At 39.9% G+C, this 17,958-nt stretch overlaps 1 protein-coding gene across 3 annotated transcripts in view; it reads left to right on the top strand.

The window, feature by feature from the left end:
- The window catches only part of PRKAR2B (protein kinase cAMP-dependent type II regulatory subunit beta), an 83,696-nt gene that overhangs the window by 21,378 nt on the left and 44,360 nt on the right, over positions 1 to 17,958 (top strand). For 2 of the 3 annotated variants that reach the window (XM_068669771.1, XM_068669772.1), the window contains one exon: positions 7,355 to 7,390. In XM_068669771.1, the coding sequence (XP_068525872.1) occupies positions 7,355 to 7,390 (36 nt within the window). Of the gene's footprint in view, positions 1 to 7,354; positions 7,391 to 13,525; positions 13,755 to 17,958 lie in introns of those variants that run through there. The other variant, XM_068669773.1, reaches the window with a different exon arrangement.

Genomic DNA, 17,958 nt, shown 5'->3' with positions numbered 1-17,958 from the left:
AATGAAATAGAATTAATTTTCCAGACTGAAAAATGGCAAGAGCTTAAGTCATCTGTAGAGCTAATAAAAATTTCACAATTCAGTTTTGGGTAACTACATTTTAGGACTACAACCTATTGTAAGGTTCTCTCATATTACAAAAATGGGCATAACATGATATTCAGGTTTTATGTGTATATGTATATTTTTGCAGTATTCTGTTGCGGTGTAGACAATTTTCAAATATGTAGATGTCATTAAAAAAAATAAAAAGGCAAGTAATTATCTTGGGGTATCCCCTCTGGTGTAGCTATTTTCCACTATCAACATCTCTTTCTCTTGCAACAGCAAAAATTTTCATTCTCTCAGTTTTTCTCCAAGTAGCACATAAATCCTAGTACCATGGCATCATTTCAACCTCATCTTGGCTTCTTGGTCTCTGTCTACAGGACTCCCTGAAAGCAGGCACTTAATACTTCGTGTCTTACAGCTTGCCTTCTGCCTGTGTGCACGAATGCCTGTATATGCCTGCACTCTGCCTCCTTCAGTACGCAGCAGCCCTGGCTCCGTAGGGAGCACACCCTCCTGAAGAGCACATACTGGTGTTGCCTTCCAGCAAAGCACCCTTCTTTGTATCGAGCCAGACCCCTCTGCGTGCACATCTTACTCTTTAAGGAGCCATGGATTTTCTACCCAAGGTGAAATCAGTGTCTTGGAGCGGACTTACAATTCTGCTTAGCTGCTGAGGTTTGGTTATTGGGAAGTTTGGTGGCAGTGCTGTCACCCCGACTTTCAGGTTCTGTGGCAGAAGGATGCTTAGGCTGTGCACCCGTGTGGCTGGGGTTTCACTTTGTGTAAAGGCACAGATGATTAATTTTGTTTATAGTTAAAAAAATAATCTTTTCAGATGGACTTACTTGGTGAGGGAAATAATAAAATATGTCTTAAAACATTACCATTGCTGTCAAGTTACTGTTATTTAGAAAGCTGTGTTGTATCCAACCACCCTACTGCAAAGGCTGTTTGTCTTCTGAATAAAACTTGTGTGTTCCCTGGACACATCCCCTCTCCTCATTCTTGTCACAGACATCATGGCCTTTCACAGAGGAAAGATGAGAACCCCTCTCTGAAGACCCTAACAACTCCTTCCTTTGTCACAGTCACTTCTTCAAACTGTCACTGAATGTACCAGCCGCAGTCTGAAGCAAGAAGGAAGAAAAGCTCTTCAGAGTAAAGCAGACCATTTCTAAAGTTATTTCAACTCTAACAAATTTCTTAGTGAATACAGAGATGTGTGTTATACAGTTTTATTGCCTATTTGCTGTAATTCGATTTAATGTTAACAGCTTGATTTTTATCATCGTCCTAAAACCATATTCTGGTAAAAAAAAATTTATGAGTTCTTGGATATTCTAAGCAAGAAATGACCGTGTACCATGACCTCTGATGCAATCAGCTCTTACTTATCCACTGGTAAATGGTCTGTTGTGGATTGTCCATGCCCTTGTGGTTGTGGATGATCTGTGCCCTTGCTGTTCATGCTGGTGGTGCTGCTCAAGCACAGCTTTCACAGCCAGCTCCATGCTGAGATGGAGAAAAAAAAGAGCTGTTTTGCCTCGTAGCTGCACAGGGACAATGCAGTTGCCATGATGTGCTTGCAGTGCTCAACATACTCCACCAGCACCTCATCAGAGCTTGTTTTGGGAGGCCTGCTGAATTACCTGGGGCTCAGCACCAGCTGTGTTGAACCTACAGCAGTGCTGGAAGAGGAAGACTTGGCCATGCTGAGCCTGGCTGCAGGGACAAAGCGGGCAAGAGCACCCAAGGTGGTAGGGTGGCAGCATACGTCCTGCCTGCCTTGAGATTTCATGAGGTCTTATTAATGTACATGTGCATTAGCATCACTGTGTTATCTTATGGCCATCTCAACCTTTAAGTGCTCTGAAATAATTTGACTGGAATATCTAGAAATTAAGTGATGGAGAGAGATAGGAGTGGCTCCAAATTATTTCCATTATTGTTATCCATGGTGTCCCAGTCTATCATTGTTCTGGGTGATAGAGAGTTACTGTATTTCATTCATTTGGGCTGTAAAAACCAAAGTCTCACTAAAGCACGTATATTAGAAAGGCATGCAGTCTACACATACTTGATTTTTTTTTTCTTGCTCTAATTAGTTCATTCTAATTAATAAAATGTTTATGGAAGAAGACCAGCTAATCTTTACTTGCATAATATAGGAATGTGATTACAACAGGCATAATTCAAAGTATTTGTGAAAGTTGCTGGGCATCTGAGAAATGGTTGAGCTTGGAACTGAAAAGGTAGAGCCTGAAGTGTGTGTAAGGCTTATCAGTTGAAATTTGGCCTGGGATTTTGGGAAATGTAGCAAAACATAAGTAAAACAGGAATAACTCATTGAAATTGGGTTGCCCAGGGAGGTGTGGAGTCACCGTCCCTCGGGGTGTTCAAGGAAAGGTTGGACGTGGTGCTTAGGGGCATGGGTTAGTGGGTGACGTTGGCAGTAGGGTGATGGTTGGACCAGATGATCTTGGAGGGCTTTCCAACCTTAATGATTCTATGAAATCACTGGAGTTGAACTGTACAAAACAATGTGATGTGTTGAGAGCAGGTTCTCAAACTCTTGAAGTCTGGGCTATGTTTGACCCACTGACCTCAGTGACATCTGTGAGTTTTAAGTGTTTTACCTTCAAGAGGATAGAAAAAATGTATGGTTTGGTTATGACTTTTGTTTCATCACCTCACCCAGGTCACATCTGTGCCTCTCACATAGGGATGACAAGTTATGGTCAGATACTTCTGTTTGTATCTACCTTTTAATATATATTAGCAATACTCATGTTTTGTAAATATAGCTGGCTTTTGGGGCTATGGCCTGCCAAATTTGAGGGCTTTAGAAATGTAATGGCTGAATTTATTTATTTATTTTTTCCCTATGAAGATATTACAGGAGCTAATTGAAAGCGAGGCTGGTGGAAAGTGTTCTAATTTTCACTAACACCAAAGGTTAGCCGCTAATCTCCTGTCAGCCCTCATCACTCAGAGCAGTCGTTTTTGCTTTGTTTTGCTGGAAAAGAGCACAGCCGGGCACTGCGCAGGCACGGCCTGGGGAGGTTCCCGTGGCCTCCACCGCCAGAGCAGGCCGCAGGGAGCCAGGCGCGCTCAGCCCTGTGGGCTGGGGTCCTGTGGCACAACCCACGTTGGGTGTTTGTCCTTGTTGGCAGAAGGCACAGCCTGCAGGGCACGTTGGCAGGCTGCTCGAGCACGTCCCTAGCAGGCACTGCGTAGCCTCTTGTTAAATCCCCAGCTGATAGTCCAGACCCTGGCTTCTTAGGAAGGCCGCGTGTCTGGTGGCCGCGATGTGTTCAGCTTCTTATTCCAGGTGACACTCGTGGCACATCCACGACAGCTTCTGAAGTGAACTTGACTTTGAGGGCTTAAATTGTGAGCCTGGAAAAAGAGACAGCTCAGCGCTATCAGAACGAGTTAACTGCAGGACGGACACCCAGCTAGGGGCACCGAGCTTCGTCCTGGTGCTCTGCGAACAGCCCCATCGAGCCCTGGCTCTGTCTCCTCTGCCTGCAGAATTAAGCTACTTCTATTGTCTATCTCACCGGGCTGCTGTGATGAATGCTTAACGCTCTTAAAGAATAATATGAATAGTAAAACACACAATGGGGAAAAGAGCGATGGTTAGACAGGTTTTGAGTGATGGAAATATTTTTAGTGCATGCTTTGTGTGAGATGAAGTTTTCATGGTGTAGATTCAAAGTAAATATATTAAAGCGCCTTAGCTTCTTTTGATCATTTATCAATTATTTCTGTTTATATAGTTGATTTTGTATTGCCAAAAACTGTAATTTTTGTACAGCAATCCAAACCAGGATTGGCAAACGTGAATTTCAGTTACCAGCGGGTAACATCTTGGATGATGTTACACTCTCATTGTGTGGCACTAACAGCAAAACCGCTGTAGTATGTCACCTAAGAACTGATAACTGAGACAATTTAGTCAAAGCTCTGTCAGGAAAAAGATCTCTGACACTTTTTTTTTTTTTTTACTTTTTTTTTCATTTTCCTCTATGAAAGTTTGTAAAGGATTGTAGTTGAGACAAAGTAGAATATGAAGAGTCACATCCAATATTGGAGGGACATTATGCATGTAAATAAGGTCATCCACGCACAGAAATGCACTCCTCAGTCATGGTGCAGCACTCTCTCTTAGTCAAGTAAATAATCAAATGTCTCTGGACATGTTCTGAATTTATTTGCATGACAGTTTACCCTTTATTGAGAAAAACTCCTAGATTTTGCAACTGTGAGGTTTTGCAGTCCATGTTTTTTTGTTCATTTTACATTTTGTACAAGGCAGTGGCGGGGGCGTGTGACCATAAGTTACTGTAAGCAGGGTTTTTCCTTCCAGTCAGTTGTTTATTGAGTCATTCTGAGCAACCAACTCCCAGAACAAGGTCACTGTAACCTTTAAGGTAAAGTATATTTTCACTATAGCATTAATTTCAATGGCTTTGTAGGTATTGCCTCCAGTCTGTTCCCTTCCCGAGTTTAGCTTCGCTGGAATATTTTGCTGCTGTGCACCAGCTATGTTGCAAGCAGGGTACTGCCAGGGATGGGGTAGCCAATGACAGTTTTTCCTGCTGTTCTCATGGGACAGCTAGCAGTCCTGAGGGTATCCTGCAAAGCCCAATAGTCAGGTTGCTGAAGTCCTAAGAAGCCACTCACAGATGGGTTGTGGAATATTTCTGCTATTGATTTGTCAGTTGGCTTTCTGAGCCAAGGCTTCCAGCTCCTGACACATCAGAAAGATAATTCAAGACTATTTTTTATGTCTGCAGCAAAATGCTTGTTAATTTATCTTTTGCCCACCTTATTCTGTTTATCCTGCCAGCCATTGTACCATCTGGTTGCTCACGCGTCTACTTTGTAGTGAAAATATCAGCTAAATTTCTTCAGACTGATGATTTTCTGAGACCTCCTGGTAAGCTTATGTCTCCATCTTTCTGGGCAGCAAAAGTACATGTATATTGCAATTTGCTGTGCAAGAACCAGAGAGGAGTTCAATGGGGTAAACAGCAAAGAGCTGTGGGCACTGCTTCTGATGCTCCCAGTAACATATTTGGATGACCCTCACGAAATCCCAGTCTGGGGAGAAAGGCTTTGTCTGTTTGCTGTTCAGACATTGAATATTCAAAAATAGTTGCTTAGCAGGGTCCTGAGATTCTGGTTAATAAAAAAAAAAAATAATAATAATCATGCTCTTTCCCCCCATTCCTCCTAACAGTGAACAAATTCTAAAATTTATTGTAAAAGAAATTGTAAAGCTCCTTGCAGCCAAAGAAAAGAATGATTTTAAATGTTTATGTGGCTGGAACTAGCTGAAATAGGAATTGTTCCTTTGACAGTCCCAGTAGCTTGTTTCAAACAGGAGTAATCTCCAAAGTGTGTGAGTTTTGTGTTAGGTGTTATTTTTTTTTTAAGTTGAATTATTTGATGTGTTGGTAAAATGTGCTGAGGTGGCTGTCGGGAGGAGTTAAAGCTTTATATCTGCAGATGATGTGTGGAACTGACAGCCAAACCAAAATACCCTCCCCGAGTTTGGGGAAAGCTTTTTAATGGGAGCAGCACGCAATTTTACATTTTTTTTGGTGGGAATATGTCGGATTCCAACTGTGTTCTTTTATATAAGCACATCTGCTGAGAACTGCTGCTCATGTACCAGTGTCCTGAAGTGAATTTGGCCTATAACCCTAGAGACAAAATGAACCGTATTCTTTTTGCAGATTGAGGAATTAAATGGCTCCCTCTATTGCAAAACAGTAGTTGCATAAAATCTGATGTTTTCTCCAGTAGAAGATGTCTAAATACCTTGTTGTTTTTTTTTTTTTTATTTTAAAAAAGAAAAAAGAAGGGGGGGAAATTGTAAATTGAGGTTAAAACTAACCTTGCTGGTTACATTAATCCCCTGTTTACTTATATATGTGTTTGGTGTTTGTGATAGCTTCTTCACAGGAGGTTTCCTTGCTCCTGAATGGCACTTCGGACCATTGCAGTTAGGTTTCCCAGTGTATTTCTTGCCACTTGGACCTGTCACTGCAGTATGTGCTTGCACAAACCATCTGCGGCTGTGGCTCAGAATTTGTATCTTTGCTCTGGTTTCTCCTGCCCAAAGGAATAAAAAGTCACTTTGCATCTCAGGCTGTTGCTCTCTCCTGTTTTCTCAGCATTTTTCTTCCTTTATCTTGGCTTAGACGTTTGGGAAAGGCTGTATAACTCCCATGTAAAATTAATAGAGATGAAATAAAGAAGTTCAATATTTTTCATTTTTCAGTTCCACGTAAACATTCAGAGTAATTTTTTAAAGTTGAATATTAATAAGCACTGTAAGGGCATACATTTTTAATGTAGCTGTTGCCCATGTTCAAAATTAGGTCATTCAGATCTTTTTTTACTCTTTATTGCAGCTCTCTTTATCACATGCAAGTAGAGTTCAAGACCAGTGTTTTATACTAATTATAAGCAGACCGAGGGTTGTATTTGGAAGGCAAAACATACGAAGCTTCATCATTTTCTCTCTGCTAGCCCTTGAAGAAAGGCAGAACTCAGAGCTGTGTGCTCTAAGATGTATTTTGTGATCTCTCCCAGTTGGAAACAAGATAGGAATCTGATTCCAAATGTTTGCAGCAAGTATTTGGAGATGTTCCAAGATGGTGCTATAAAACAATAATTTTCATTGTAAAACAGATTTTTTTTTCTGAGGGACTGGGGGAGGAGGTGGCTGGTGGGGGTGGTTAGGGCTGGCATCGTTGATTTACCCAAAGAGTTTTAAAGTTTACTCAGTACAGAAGATCATCTTTCAAATAGCAGTGTAAATTAGTTTTTCTTACTGTGTAGGAGTATCTTTGTTGCCAGATTTCCTATAGGTATATTTGTAGAAATAAAATTGTCTTTTACGTCTTTTTAGTCCATGTCTGCATCATTGTTTGCAAGATGCCAATTTCTGTGCTCTCAATAAATAATGGAAATGCAGAACTAAATATTTCACAGCCAGTCATGAACAACAATAAGTGCTTGCATACGGTATCTTATAAGAAGCTGAAAATGGTCTTGAAGGCTTACTGGTTACTTGCTACCATATCGCTTGAAAACCTGCTTAAAGGTTTAAGTGTGTATGAAGTTAACGTGGATTTCTATAAATTCAAAAAATTGTTTAACAGTTATTTGTTAATCACAAATAACAAAGTTGTCGCACTTTGAATAAAGTCTAACATTGTTATGTGTGAATTCCATTAGATTACTACAAAAAAAAGTCTAATTGAAATCTCATATTTTCTTTCAGCTCCAGTGATAAATCGATTCACAAGACGGGCATCAGGTAAGTTGGAAAAATTGCATGTTTCATTGGCCTACATAATAAGTGAAACAAAATGCTGATTGTAATTGTCATGTAAAATATAATGACATTAATCAGGTTTCTTCAAAAATTTTGATTTGCCTCAAATTCACTTTCTGGTTTACTGAAAAATGTAACCAATCCAATCATAGAGCTTGCTTGAAGCTGCCTTCTTGGTGTGAAATTTATGAAAATTGTATGCTTTTCCTTTTTCCTTCAATATAATTTCCTTCAAAATGATTTTATGGCTAACAGGACTGAACTTTGAAAGCATGAACTGATTGTAATCTGGTAGTGTTGTCTTGCTTACTTAGACAATCTGAAACAGCAATTTGGTGGTCATCTGTGCATGAGAAAATGTACAGCCAAATCTGTAATTTTTATTTTTATTTTTTTCCAAAGCTGAGCTGGTTGGTGTACATGGTGCATTGTTCTTTTCTGGAGAGCTGTCAGACTGGGTCCTAAAAGTAGTACTGCCACGGTGGTGATGTGCTGTGCTGTAAGGGTATGCCTGCCTAGCTTGGTGTTTTGTCTGTTCTCCAAATTAATTTGGCTAGTGCCAGCTCAGAGGACCATTTACTTTCACCTAGTGGATGCTACGACATGTAACAAGCCCTTCCAAATTATATATCATTAAAAATTAATGTTCTTGGCTTTGATGTCTCCCTACAATATAGCCGTGAGGTCTCATATTTTTGAGCTCGCTCTCCTGAAGCGTGATGCCTGGACCTTAATTCTTATTTGCTTGTGAAGTCCTGTGAATGTGAAAGTGGGGCGTAGAAGCCACCACTCAATGTCATGAGACTCGTGACAGACTCGTAAGAGTCAGCAGACCAGGAGATGTGATCTGTTCCTGTTCAACTCGGTATGCTAAGCGTACAATCTAACTGTAAAGCCCTTTCTGTTTTCAGCTGCAGGTCACTGTGAGTAAATGTAATCAACTTTGTGTTTCACAATCCAGAAAGTCAAGCCAGACTTCTAACATTTCTTCTTGCGGTGTCAGTCAGACAGTTCCTTCTTTGTCAATATAAAAATACCGAGTTGCTAAGGATAACTATGGAACTGTATAGAAAAATGGAGGCTTACATTTGCAGGATTGGTGCATAGTGTGTGGTGCACACAGTAAGAGAGAGTAATTCATTCCAAATGTACTCATGCTAACAGTTTTAAGGATTGATAATACTTCATAAGGTACTGCGGCATGAAACAAAAGGAATGATTGGTAAATAGCACTCAGTAACAATGAGCGGGGCTTTATGCAAATTGCACGTTTTAAGCATGGTCTTGCTGTGAGTGATTGATAGCTGACTTTAATGAATTCAGTCTTTGTAACAGATGTGTGATAAGCTTTTGCATTTCAGTAGGAGACTTGGTTTGAAAAGCTAATATGTGCTTGCAAAAAAATTGTTATTCTAAATGTATTTTAAAACTAAAAATGTGTGAGAATTCTGAATTTTTTGCACACTTACTCTGAAAACATATAAGTAACTTCTTTTGGCAATTAGTATTTAATGTGTATTGATCTTTTTGTGGAGAGATAAAGGAGAGTTATCTTATTCAGAATAATAGGTCAAATTGTATTAGGTGGTCCAGATGTAAATCATGTGAGTCAGCTTCAAGTTGCATCAAGGTAATACTGCAGTCTATTATATGTACTGTTTTATTAAGTCTCTGGCAGCTTTAATTGTCAAAATAATTATTTTTCAAAGAGGAAAGCCCATGGGAAGTGATAGCTCTTACTTTTTTTTTTTTTTTTTTACTAAACGACTACCAGAGAGATATGGTATATTTAAGATAAAATAGAAAATGTGAAACAAACTATGCTGATAACACACATATTTTACACAAACGTTGCCACAATCATAGTCACAATCGTATTTTTATATAGTTACCTTTTTTAGTTGGATGACTGTTGGGATACATTAAAATAGCCAAGATTACTTTGCAAATAGAAAACCCAGATAGTATTTGTGTTTTGATGCTTTGTAGCTCAATAGCATTCTATAATCTAAGTTGATTCTCATACTTAGGAAATGAGAGGCTGACCCAATGAAAAGTAGGGTTTTTCCTCAAATATGCATGTCTCTTAATTTTAGGCTTTTTGGCTAGGAGCTATTTGAAAATTTGAAATGTGCAAGCTTGTTGATTCTGGAGTGTTTTTGAAGACTTGCTTCTGATGAACATTTCTCCAAATTAATTGCAAGTAGTTGGAGAGCTAGCTTTAGCATGTGGTGTTATTTTGTCTGATCTAGTGGTATCATAGACTGATTCTGAGAGTGACTTTTAGGGTCCCTGACTTTGTAATACCTCTGTCCATAGGCTGTCTCTCCTTCCTCTGCACAGATCTAGGAGTTGTGCTGCCTGAGGGTGCATTGATTAAATGAAAGTAGAAACACGGCTGTTCTTGGTGTGTTGATATGCATTTGACCTCCAGCTGACCAACACTTTGGGTCCCAAATAACCATATCCACAACAGTGGCAGCAGTGGCTGCATTTAAACAGGGATGGAGAAAGAGTTGAGCTGCCACTACTGGCAGCAGCCACACTGACACCAGGTGAGGATAAACACCCAGAGATACCTGCAGCAAAGACTCCTAGACCGCTCTGCTAAAAGCTGCTTCTCAAGCTCTTGCAATGATAAGCAAGGAGAAAAGCCAGATGACACAGCTTTCTTCACCAAGAACAGTACAGTGTTCTGTACAGTGGGTGTCTTGATTTTGATGTTTCTGCTATTCCTTGGATAATCCCTACTATTGGACTTGGTAGCATAAGATATGGTTATTTTTCCAAACAGCCAGAAATTAAACAGCCGGAGATTAATTGCTGAAGCACCTGCTGAAAACAGTATAGTAAGGCATTCATTATTTAACAGCTGTTCCTGTTAACATGCTGTGAGTGTACTGATGTACTGTCATCGGTATATGGAGGATAAAGGAATAAGTAAGCTAGGATGAATTAATTGTTCTTGAATTTCATTTCTCCAAAATTGAGCTCCATAATTTAGCATGCCTCTTCAGTGTGTTTTGCCTATATACAATGTGTCTCCTATACATAAAATACTCATGTTTGTGTACCATAGTGCTGATGACATAGCTACTTACAGGCTGGTTAATAATGCACCCCATTGTTTTAGATTATGCACAAAGAATAATAGCATGGTCTTAAGTAGGTAAGTTTAGCAAGGAGAGGAGATTAACGATACATTCTGTAGCTAGAATGAACAATGAGACAAACACAGTTAATTTTTCTTTTAAAATCTGGCGGGACTGAGTTGAAGAGATGGGAGGAAAAAATGTTGAGGTGATCAGTGGGCTTGGATGGGAAGAAAGGAACATGGAGTTAGTAGAGGCAGCATGAAGTGGAAGAAAAAGCTGAATGTTCATGAGGTGAAAAACAATGTGGAAATTTCTGAATGAGCAGAGGTAGCCAAGAGGTGCAATTTCTGAATACAGACACTTTCCATCTATGGATTAGATTAGTTTTCATCCACCCATCTGAGTATGAGATACTTAGGGTTGGAAAGCTAATGAGGTTCTTTATGCTGGGTTTATGCTTGTCAGCATCTTGACAGACAGATAAACAGATAAATTCATTCATGAAATATTGGCAGGAGTTGAGAATAATGCAGCAAAACCAGCATGGATTTGCTGTAGGCTGAGCATAAATTTATAGATAGCCATACCATTTACTAAGGCTGTTTCTTCCCATTTACTAATATTATTATACAAATGCATGGTATCATTTTAATTAAGAAATAGGTAAGTCTACAAATATATTAACTTCAGTTTTGTGTCTGCTTTAGCTTCTGGAAAACTGTAGAGAACCTAAACAAAGCTGCCATGAGTTAGCCTGCTTAAACTAAGAAGAACTGGAAGGTAGGCTCCAGGGCATCTGTGGAGCATCAACAACAGAGGAAACCTCCCCATCACTCTCCCCTGAACAATGGCTAACTTCAAAATGCCATTTTAGCCCTGTGGAAAGGAAATAAATGATGTTTTAAGTATTGTTCTCTCAACCAAGCTGGAAGGAGAAGTAGTTTATTGATTTATTTATACCGGCTTCTCCACAAAGCTCTAAACCAAAATTACTTAAATATAGTCGTCAATGCAGAACCTGTCGGGAGAAACTGCCCTAGGTATAGCTGGAGTAAATTTGTTATCAAGCAAATAACACTGTCATGGAGGAGGAGGAGAAGAAGAAGACAAACAAAAAACAAAAGAGAAGGGAGCAGAGAAGGTAAAAACTTTCAGGCGCATTCCCCATAGATGTCAGCAAGGACCTCTCCAAAGAAAAGACAGAAGCAGATAAATAAATTGAGGCTGATGTCCTATACTTCCTGGGTCTGTCATCAGCCTGGGAGGCAGGAAGGAGAGAAAGAGAGAATAAAATCACAGAATCACAGAACTGTAGGGGTTGGAAGGGACCTCGAAAGATCAACCCCCTGCCAAAGCAGGTTCCCTAGAGCAGGCTGCCCAGGTAGGCATCCAGACAGGCCTTGAATATCTCCAGAGAAGGAGACTCCACAACCTCCTTAGGCAGCCTGTTCCAATGCTCTGTCACTCTCACATGTGAAGAAGTTCTTTCGCATGTTGGTGAGGAACTTCCTGGGCTCCATTTTGTGGCCATTGCCCCTTGTCCTGTCCCCACAAAACACTGAGAAGAGGTTGGCTACATCCTTCTGTCCCCCACCCCTAAGATATTTATATACACTGAGGAGATCCCCTCTCAGTCTTCTCTTCTCCAGGCTGAACAGACCCAGGTCTCTCAGCCTTTCCTCATAGGGGAGATGCTCCAGGCCCTGTATCATCTTTGTGGCCCTCTGCTGGCCTCTTTCCAGGAGATCCCTGACTTTCTTGTACCGGGGAGCCCAGAACTGGACACAGTACTCCAGGTGAGGCCTGACCAGAGGAGAGGGGGAGGATCACCTCCCTTGACCTGCTGGCCACGCTCCTTTTAATACACGCCAGGATCCCATTAGCCCTCTTGGCCACCAGGGCACAGTGCTGGCTCATGGTCAACCTGTCGTCCACCAGGACCCCCAGGTCCTTCTCAGAGCTCCTCTCCAGCAGATCATCCCCCAGCCTATAAAATCTCACATGGCACTAGAGATCTCTGTGCAACAAATAACATTCTAGTTTTGACTTTTGGAAACTTTCATTTATTTATTTTTACTTCGTGGTAGTTGAAACTGGGAAGCATTTTTTGCCTTTCCATGCACTCCTAGGAACTGCCACTTGTAAGCACACGGCTGACTAACCGAAGATGAAAGGCTGAGAAAGAAGGAAGCATTTTTTTACGCTTTTTTAAAAGGGTGTGTTTAATTCATTTAGCAAGCACTCAAATTCTAGATATTTTGGTAGGGAAGGCAAATTGCTTTTGTACCATGGTGATTTCTAACAAAGTCTGTGCTGTGTTTAGTGGCCTTTTTATTTATTTATTTATTTGTTCAGATACTCCTACAGCACACAACTTTCTCTAAGATTCAAAACTCATTTTATTTGACTCTACAAACATTAACCTTACAAAACCTTACAATGGTTTGAAAAGAAAGGAGGAGATCCAACGTTCTCATAGTTCTTAGTTCTCTGATATGTCCCAAAGCTGTGGTAATGGAACTGTAAGTGTGTAACAGTAATTTACTTGATTTTGTGTGGCAAGTTATTTTAGTTGATTTCTGCTCAGGCCTGGCAATTGTTTAAACGCTTTCCAGAAAAAGTTTCTGCAGATCAGAAATATTTTCTAGCAACCTCAGTAGGTAGAAAATGCTCAAAAGGAAGCCGATGAAACTGTTTCAGTTCTTTTAGAGTTCTTCAGAAATAAGAAAAAATTTTAATGAGAACATACTGATTAATTACTGAGCCCCTCAAGCTAGCTCTTTCCACTGCACTGCTGCATATGCACGCCCACACACAGACATGGTGAAATGCTTCACAGACCAGCTAGTTGCGGTGAGTACTTCATAGCACCATCATTTATAATCATGATGTGGCGGTGTGTGCGGTGCCGGGTCACCTGTCGGATCTCCTAGCCAGTAGCTGCCAGCGATGAGCAGGACGGTGTCACCAGATCACAGAGCAGATGCATGCATGCCATGTCACGCATGGGTCACATTACGTGGTTTCTCCCTGTCGTATGACCAAAATGCAGCCCTTCCTGCCCATCGTTCACGGGTTGCCCGCATCCTCATCACGCGCCTGCAGAGAGGGGTTTTCTCAGCTGCTACGGGCTGACGCACAGGACTCACGCCTCTGCGTGTCATATGATAGAAGCCTGCATTTCAGCACACATTCAGATAGGAGGAGGAAGGTTTTGCACAGCCCTCATAAAAGAGAAAATCCGGGAGCAGGTTTGCCAGAACAATTTAATCTCTCCTTTATCTCATTTTACATCTTTGCATAAGGTGCTATTGGGAAGAAAGTGACAAGATAAAAGTTTGGGACCTCATTATTCTGAGCAGATCTGCGGACTGTGGATTAGTCATGCCCACAGCAGCATTTACATAGATCGCTGCTAGTTTTCAGCTGAATGATTTCTACAGAGAATGTGACAACCTACTTAGGGAACACAGAGGAATTTTACTGAATTTAGACCATGTGAGGCTTATTAGTGAAGGAATGGTTAATTGCTTTCTGCAATTATAATCTTGAGAGAACATAGGTGATACTAAATTCAATCGTTAAATATAAACTAGCATTTAGTAAGAGCAAATTGATACTGTTAGCCAAGAATAGAATATGCCTCTAGGAAAGAATCTAAAGTTCTGAACTTAAAAACCAGATTTTCCATTTGTAATCTCAATCTTCTTGAATCGTATTGAGGTTGTGTTAAGGAGATCATCACCCACTGTCCTGTGGCATGTTAGAAATGTCAGAGAAAGAATGCTAACTGGAGTGAAATGATATTCCCTTTTATAAGATAAGGCAGAGGTTGGAGTTGTACTGGTGGTTAGGAATGCAGTAATTGTAACCCACCTTTAAATGTTCAGGTAGGAGAAAGGGCTGTCGTGGAAGCATGTCAAGTCATAGCGATGGAAGAAGAATTAAGAGCTTTATCGATGTACTTCTTCGAGCCTGGTGCAGGTGCCTGCTGAAAGCACAGGTGCTACCCTCAAGAGCGAAGAGCTGATTTGGGTGGCCTGTCTCACACACTGTGTTCTGTGACATGTTAAGATAGCTGTCTCCCACTCAGTCCATAAAGAAGATCCGACTCCCTTGTTTAGTTTCTCTTATGTGCCTTGTTTGCTGGGCACTTCACAAGTTACTGCAGCAAATGAAACGCTCACAGCAACAAGAGTTCAATTTGCTCTGCTGTCTGGTCTCTTCTAATAAATTCTAGGAATTTGAGAAAAGTTCCTGTAGAAAAACAGTGTATTAACACAGGCGTGGAGAGCATCCACATTTAGTCCCAAATGCTGCCTGTTGTTTTCATTCAGAAAATCTAATGAATTCAGATAATGAAGTTAAACTTAGAACACTTGTTCCTGACCTGTTGTTACCTTGAGATTTGTTCCTTTTGGTTCTGATTTTAGGAAGAGCTTGAGTGCTCGGAAGGTTGTCTGTCTTCTTCATGCAGTTATTTTAGCTGCTCTAATGAAAGATCCTCCCTGCAAAACCTTATCCTCTCTAGATCATTGCATCAGTGCTTTTACTCTTCCATACTACAGCATATAGTTGGATGGTGATGTTCTTTCTCAGAAGAAAAACAACTTGATATAGTGGGTGGCATCCATGCCCTTGGCAGGGGGGTTGGAACCAGGTGATCTCCAAGGTCCATTCCAACCCAACCCATTCTATGAAAACAAAACTTAGGTTATCTGTGGAATTCTGGAACTTTTTTAACTTTTAAGTGGTTCACTTTCAACATTCATTAAGTTGTAGGTTTGTTTGTTTGTTCAAGATTCCTTTTATAAACCAGCGAAGTCTGAAACAGATCTGAGCAGGTTGTATCAGCGTTTCCTTGTATAGATCCTCAGCAGAGACTGAATACAAAATTTTCAGGGCCTATTGTAGCAGAGTTATGGGAATAGGCCAACAGTTGCAAATGAATGTAATGCTAGATTTTATGTATGGTTATGCTTAGACTGGCTTGTCATAACACTTTAGGACTAAATAGAACCTGAAGAGATTTATTAGGTGCATGCTATAAGGCAGAGCTTGAATGGGGTGAAGGAAGGGAGGAGAAAAGACAAGAAAAGAATTAGATGATTTCTTCAGGTTTCATCCATATTTCTGTGACTGTTTAAATATCTTTGAGAGCACATTCTAGATTTCACTTTCTGTACATTATAATCAGTCTATAGTAATTATTTTTAAATTGCATGATTTGGAAAAGATAGATAGTGACCTCTTTTGAATAGTGGAGTGTTATAAATATGTTTTAATTTCAGGAATTACTGCATACACAACCACAAAGTGGTCATTTTTCCTGCTGTTTTCCTATTGTCTTTGGAAGATATTCTACATACAGTTTTGTATCAGTAGCATGAAGAACCATATTTTTTTCTGCTTTTTGGGCTGATCTCGTTTCAGTTACAGGGAACATAAACCAGAGGTTGCAGTTGAAATATGAATCAAATTCACCTTAATGGGTTCCTGTCCAGGCCGTGTGATAAAGAACTCAGATATCCCAGCCAGGTACGGAGCTGCTAGACCGACACATCTATTCCTTTAAACTAATCATATGTGTGTAACTAGTAAACAAGGTAGGGTAAGGGAAAGTGCCACAGCATAGCTTGTGTCTATATGCCGAAACCTTGCCGTGTAAGCCTGCACTCCCCCTGCTTTCCGGCGTGCAGTATCTCTGTTGTCTCATGTTCCACTTGACATGTGAAGCCCAGACAGGGGACCATTGAAGGAGCTAAATTTTTTTCCTCTTATTTTAGGCAGAACAGTATTTGACACACTTGTCCTTGGAATTGTGAAAAAAGAAATGCAATATGGACAAAGAGGGTATCCCCTTGTTATGTAACCAAGTAGAAGTGAATAAATTCCAGAGAAAACAGGTTTTCCAGACAAAACAGACTTCCTATCAAAATAAATACAGAAATGATGCCAAATGTTCATATTATTATTAATAAATATGGCTGTTAATTATCTGCAAGCAGTAGTTAGCAAATGTTGATGATTATTAAATAAAAATGTACTAAGATTTCTTAATGGATGCTCTCAGACAGTGGTGAATGCTGTAAACTAGTTGATATAAAACACTGATTTTTCTTTATTGTATTTTAAATTCTCAATATAAGTAGTTTTTTCAGGTTAATCATTCTTCTCCTGCATCCAGTTATAATCTGACAGGCAGAAAATCCCTCCTGTGTCTGGCAGCCTGTAGGTCATACCATGTTTTCTGTTTTAACATGCTCCCAAGTTCACTTTCACCATTAATAATCTCAGCAATACCAATAACACACCAGAATCTAAACGTGAGCAGAAAAGCTAATAACCTTCTGGTGAATTTATCAGGTTGCTCATAACTTGTGATTTTTAAATAAATAAACAATTGATATTTATTTGAATGAATTAGCATGCACATTACTGAAATAAGTAGAAAGTATTTTTTTAAATGATTTTTTGGACCAGACCTTTATAGATAGTCATTATTTAATCATTCTGATTTTTAATTCTATCAAGTATTTCAGTATCTGTTTCTATGATAAACTCAGCTTTGCTTGCCTCGCTATTTTGTTCTTTAACATTTCCATTTTGATTGGAGGGGTATGCCAACGCCACTAGAGGTAATAGAGTATGAATTATAATATTTGGCTGTAATATCTGCCTGCCATCTGCTAAAGCAAATCCATTCCATCTCTGATTTTTGTGTGGTATAGCATATATCTTCTGGAGGATGAGAGATGAATAGGGCAAGGTATGTTTTACATATTAAGTTGTTCAAAATGAAATAACAGTACTTGTGGAACATGTTGCTTAGCACGTTTTCTGGTAGAACACCATAACGCAAATGGCTTGGCCTTTAACCTTTAAGTTTGGATTAATATTTGGCAGACACTGCTTCTTTTAAATGCTGTGGAGTCAACGAAAGGGGAAAATTAAATATCTTTGTATATAATGTGCATAAACTGGCAACGTACAGCAGCCTGATGTCTTGCTTCCTAAATGTTCTGTGTCAGTTCCGCGTGTTTCATAGGAAGCACGATGTCTTGAACAGCATGGTGTATTTTTCAGTTATTTAAACAAAATGTCTTTTGTCAAAGCATGAGCCCAAAGCTTTCTCACCATCAGACACTCCCTACTTCCAGCTCCCACTTCCCCCAGCCACGTAATCCTGTTCTGCAGCGTCTTTGCTTCATACATCTTTATTATATATCTCTCAGACCTACTTCTCCAACCTTTTGTTTGGAGGAGGATGCAGACAAGTTTAAAGCCTGGGAGAAAATAGAGTTTAATGGATAAAGATAGCATCTCATGGTCCCACAAATGCCCCCCAAAGTAATTCATATTTCCGTGTAGAGCATCCATATAAATTTACCATCCAAGCAGATTGGTAATGTCCCCGTAATGGTTTTGTTGTATCCACTTGATGCTTTGGCCTTA

The sequence above is a fragment of the Anas acuta genome, chromosome 1 (assembly GCF_963932015.1).
Source record: "Anas acuta chromosome 1, bAnaAcu1.1, whole genome shotgun sequence".
Lineage (NCBI taxonomy): Eukaryota > Metazoa > Chordata > Aves > Anseriformes > Anatidae > Anas > Anas acuta.
The sequence above is the reverse complement of the archived record's forward strand: the minus strand, read 5'-3'. Positions and strand labels throughout refer to the sequence as shown.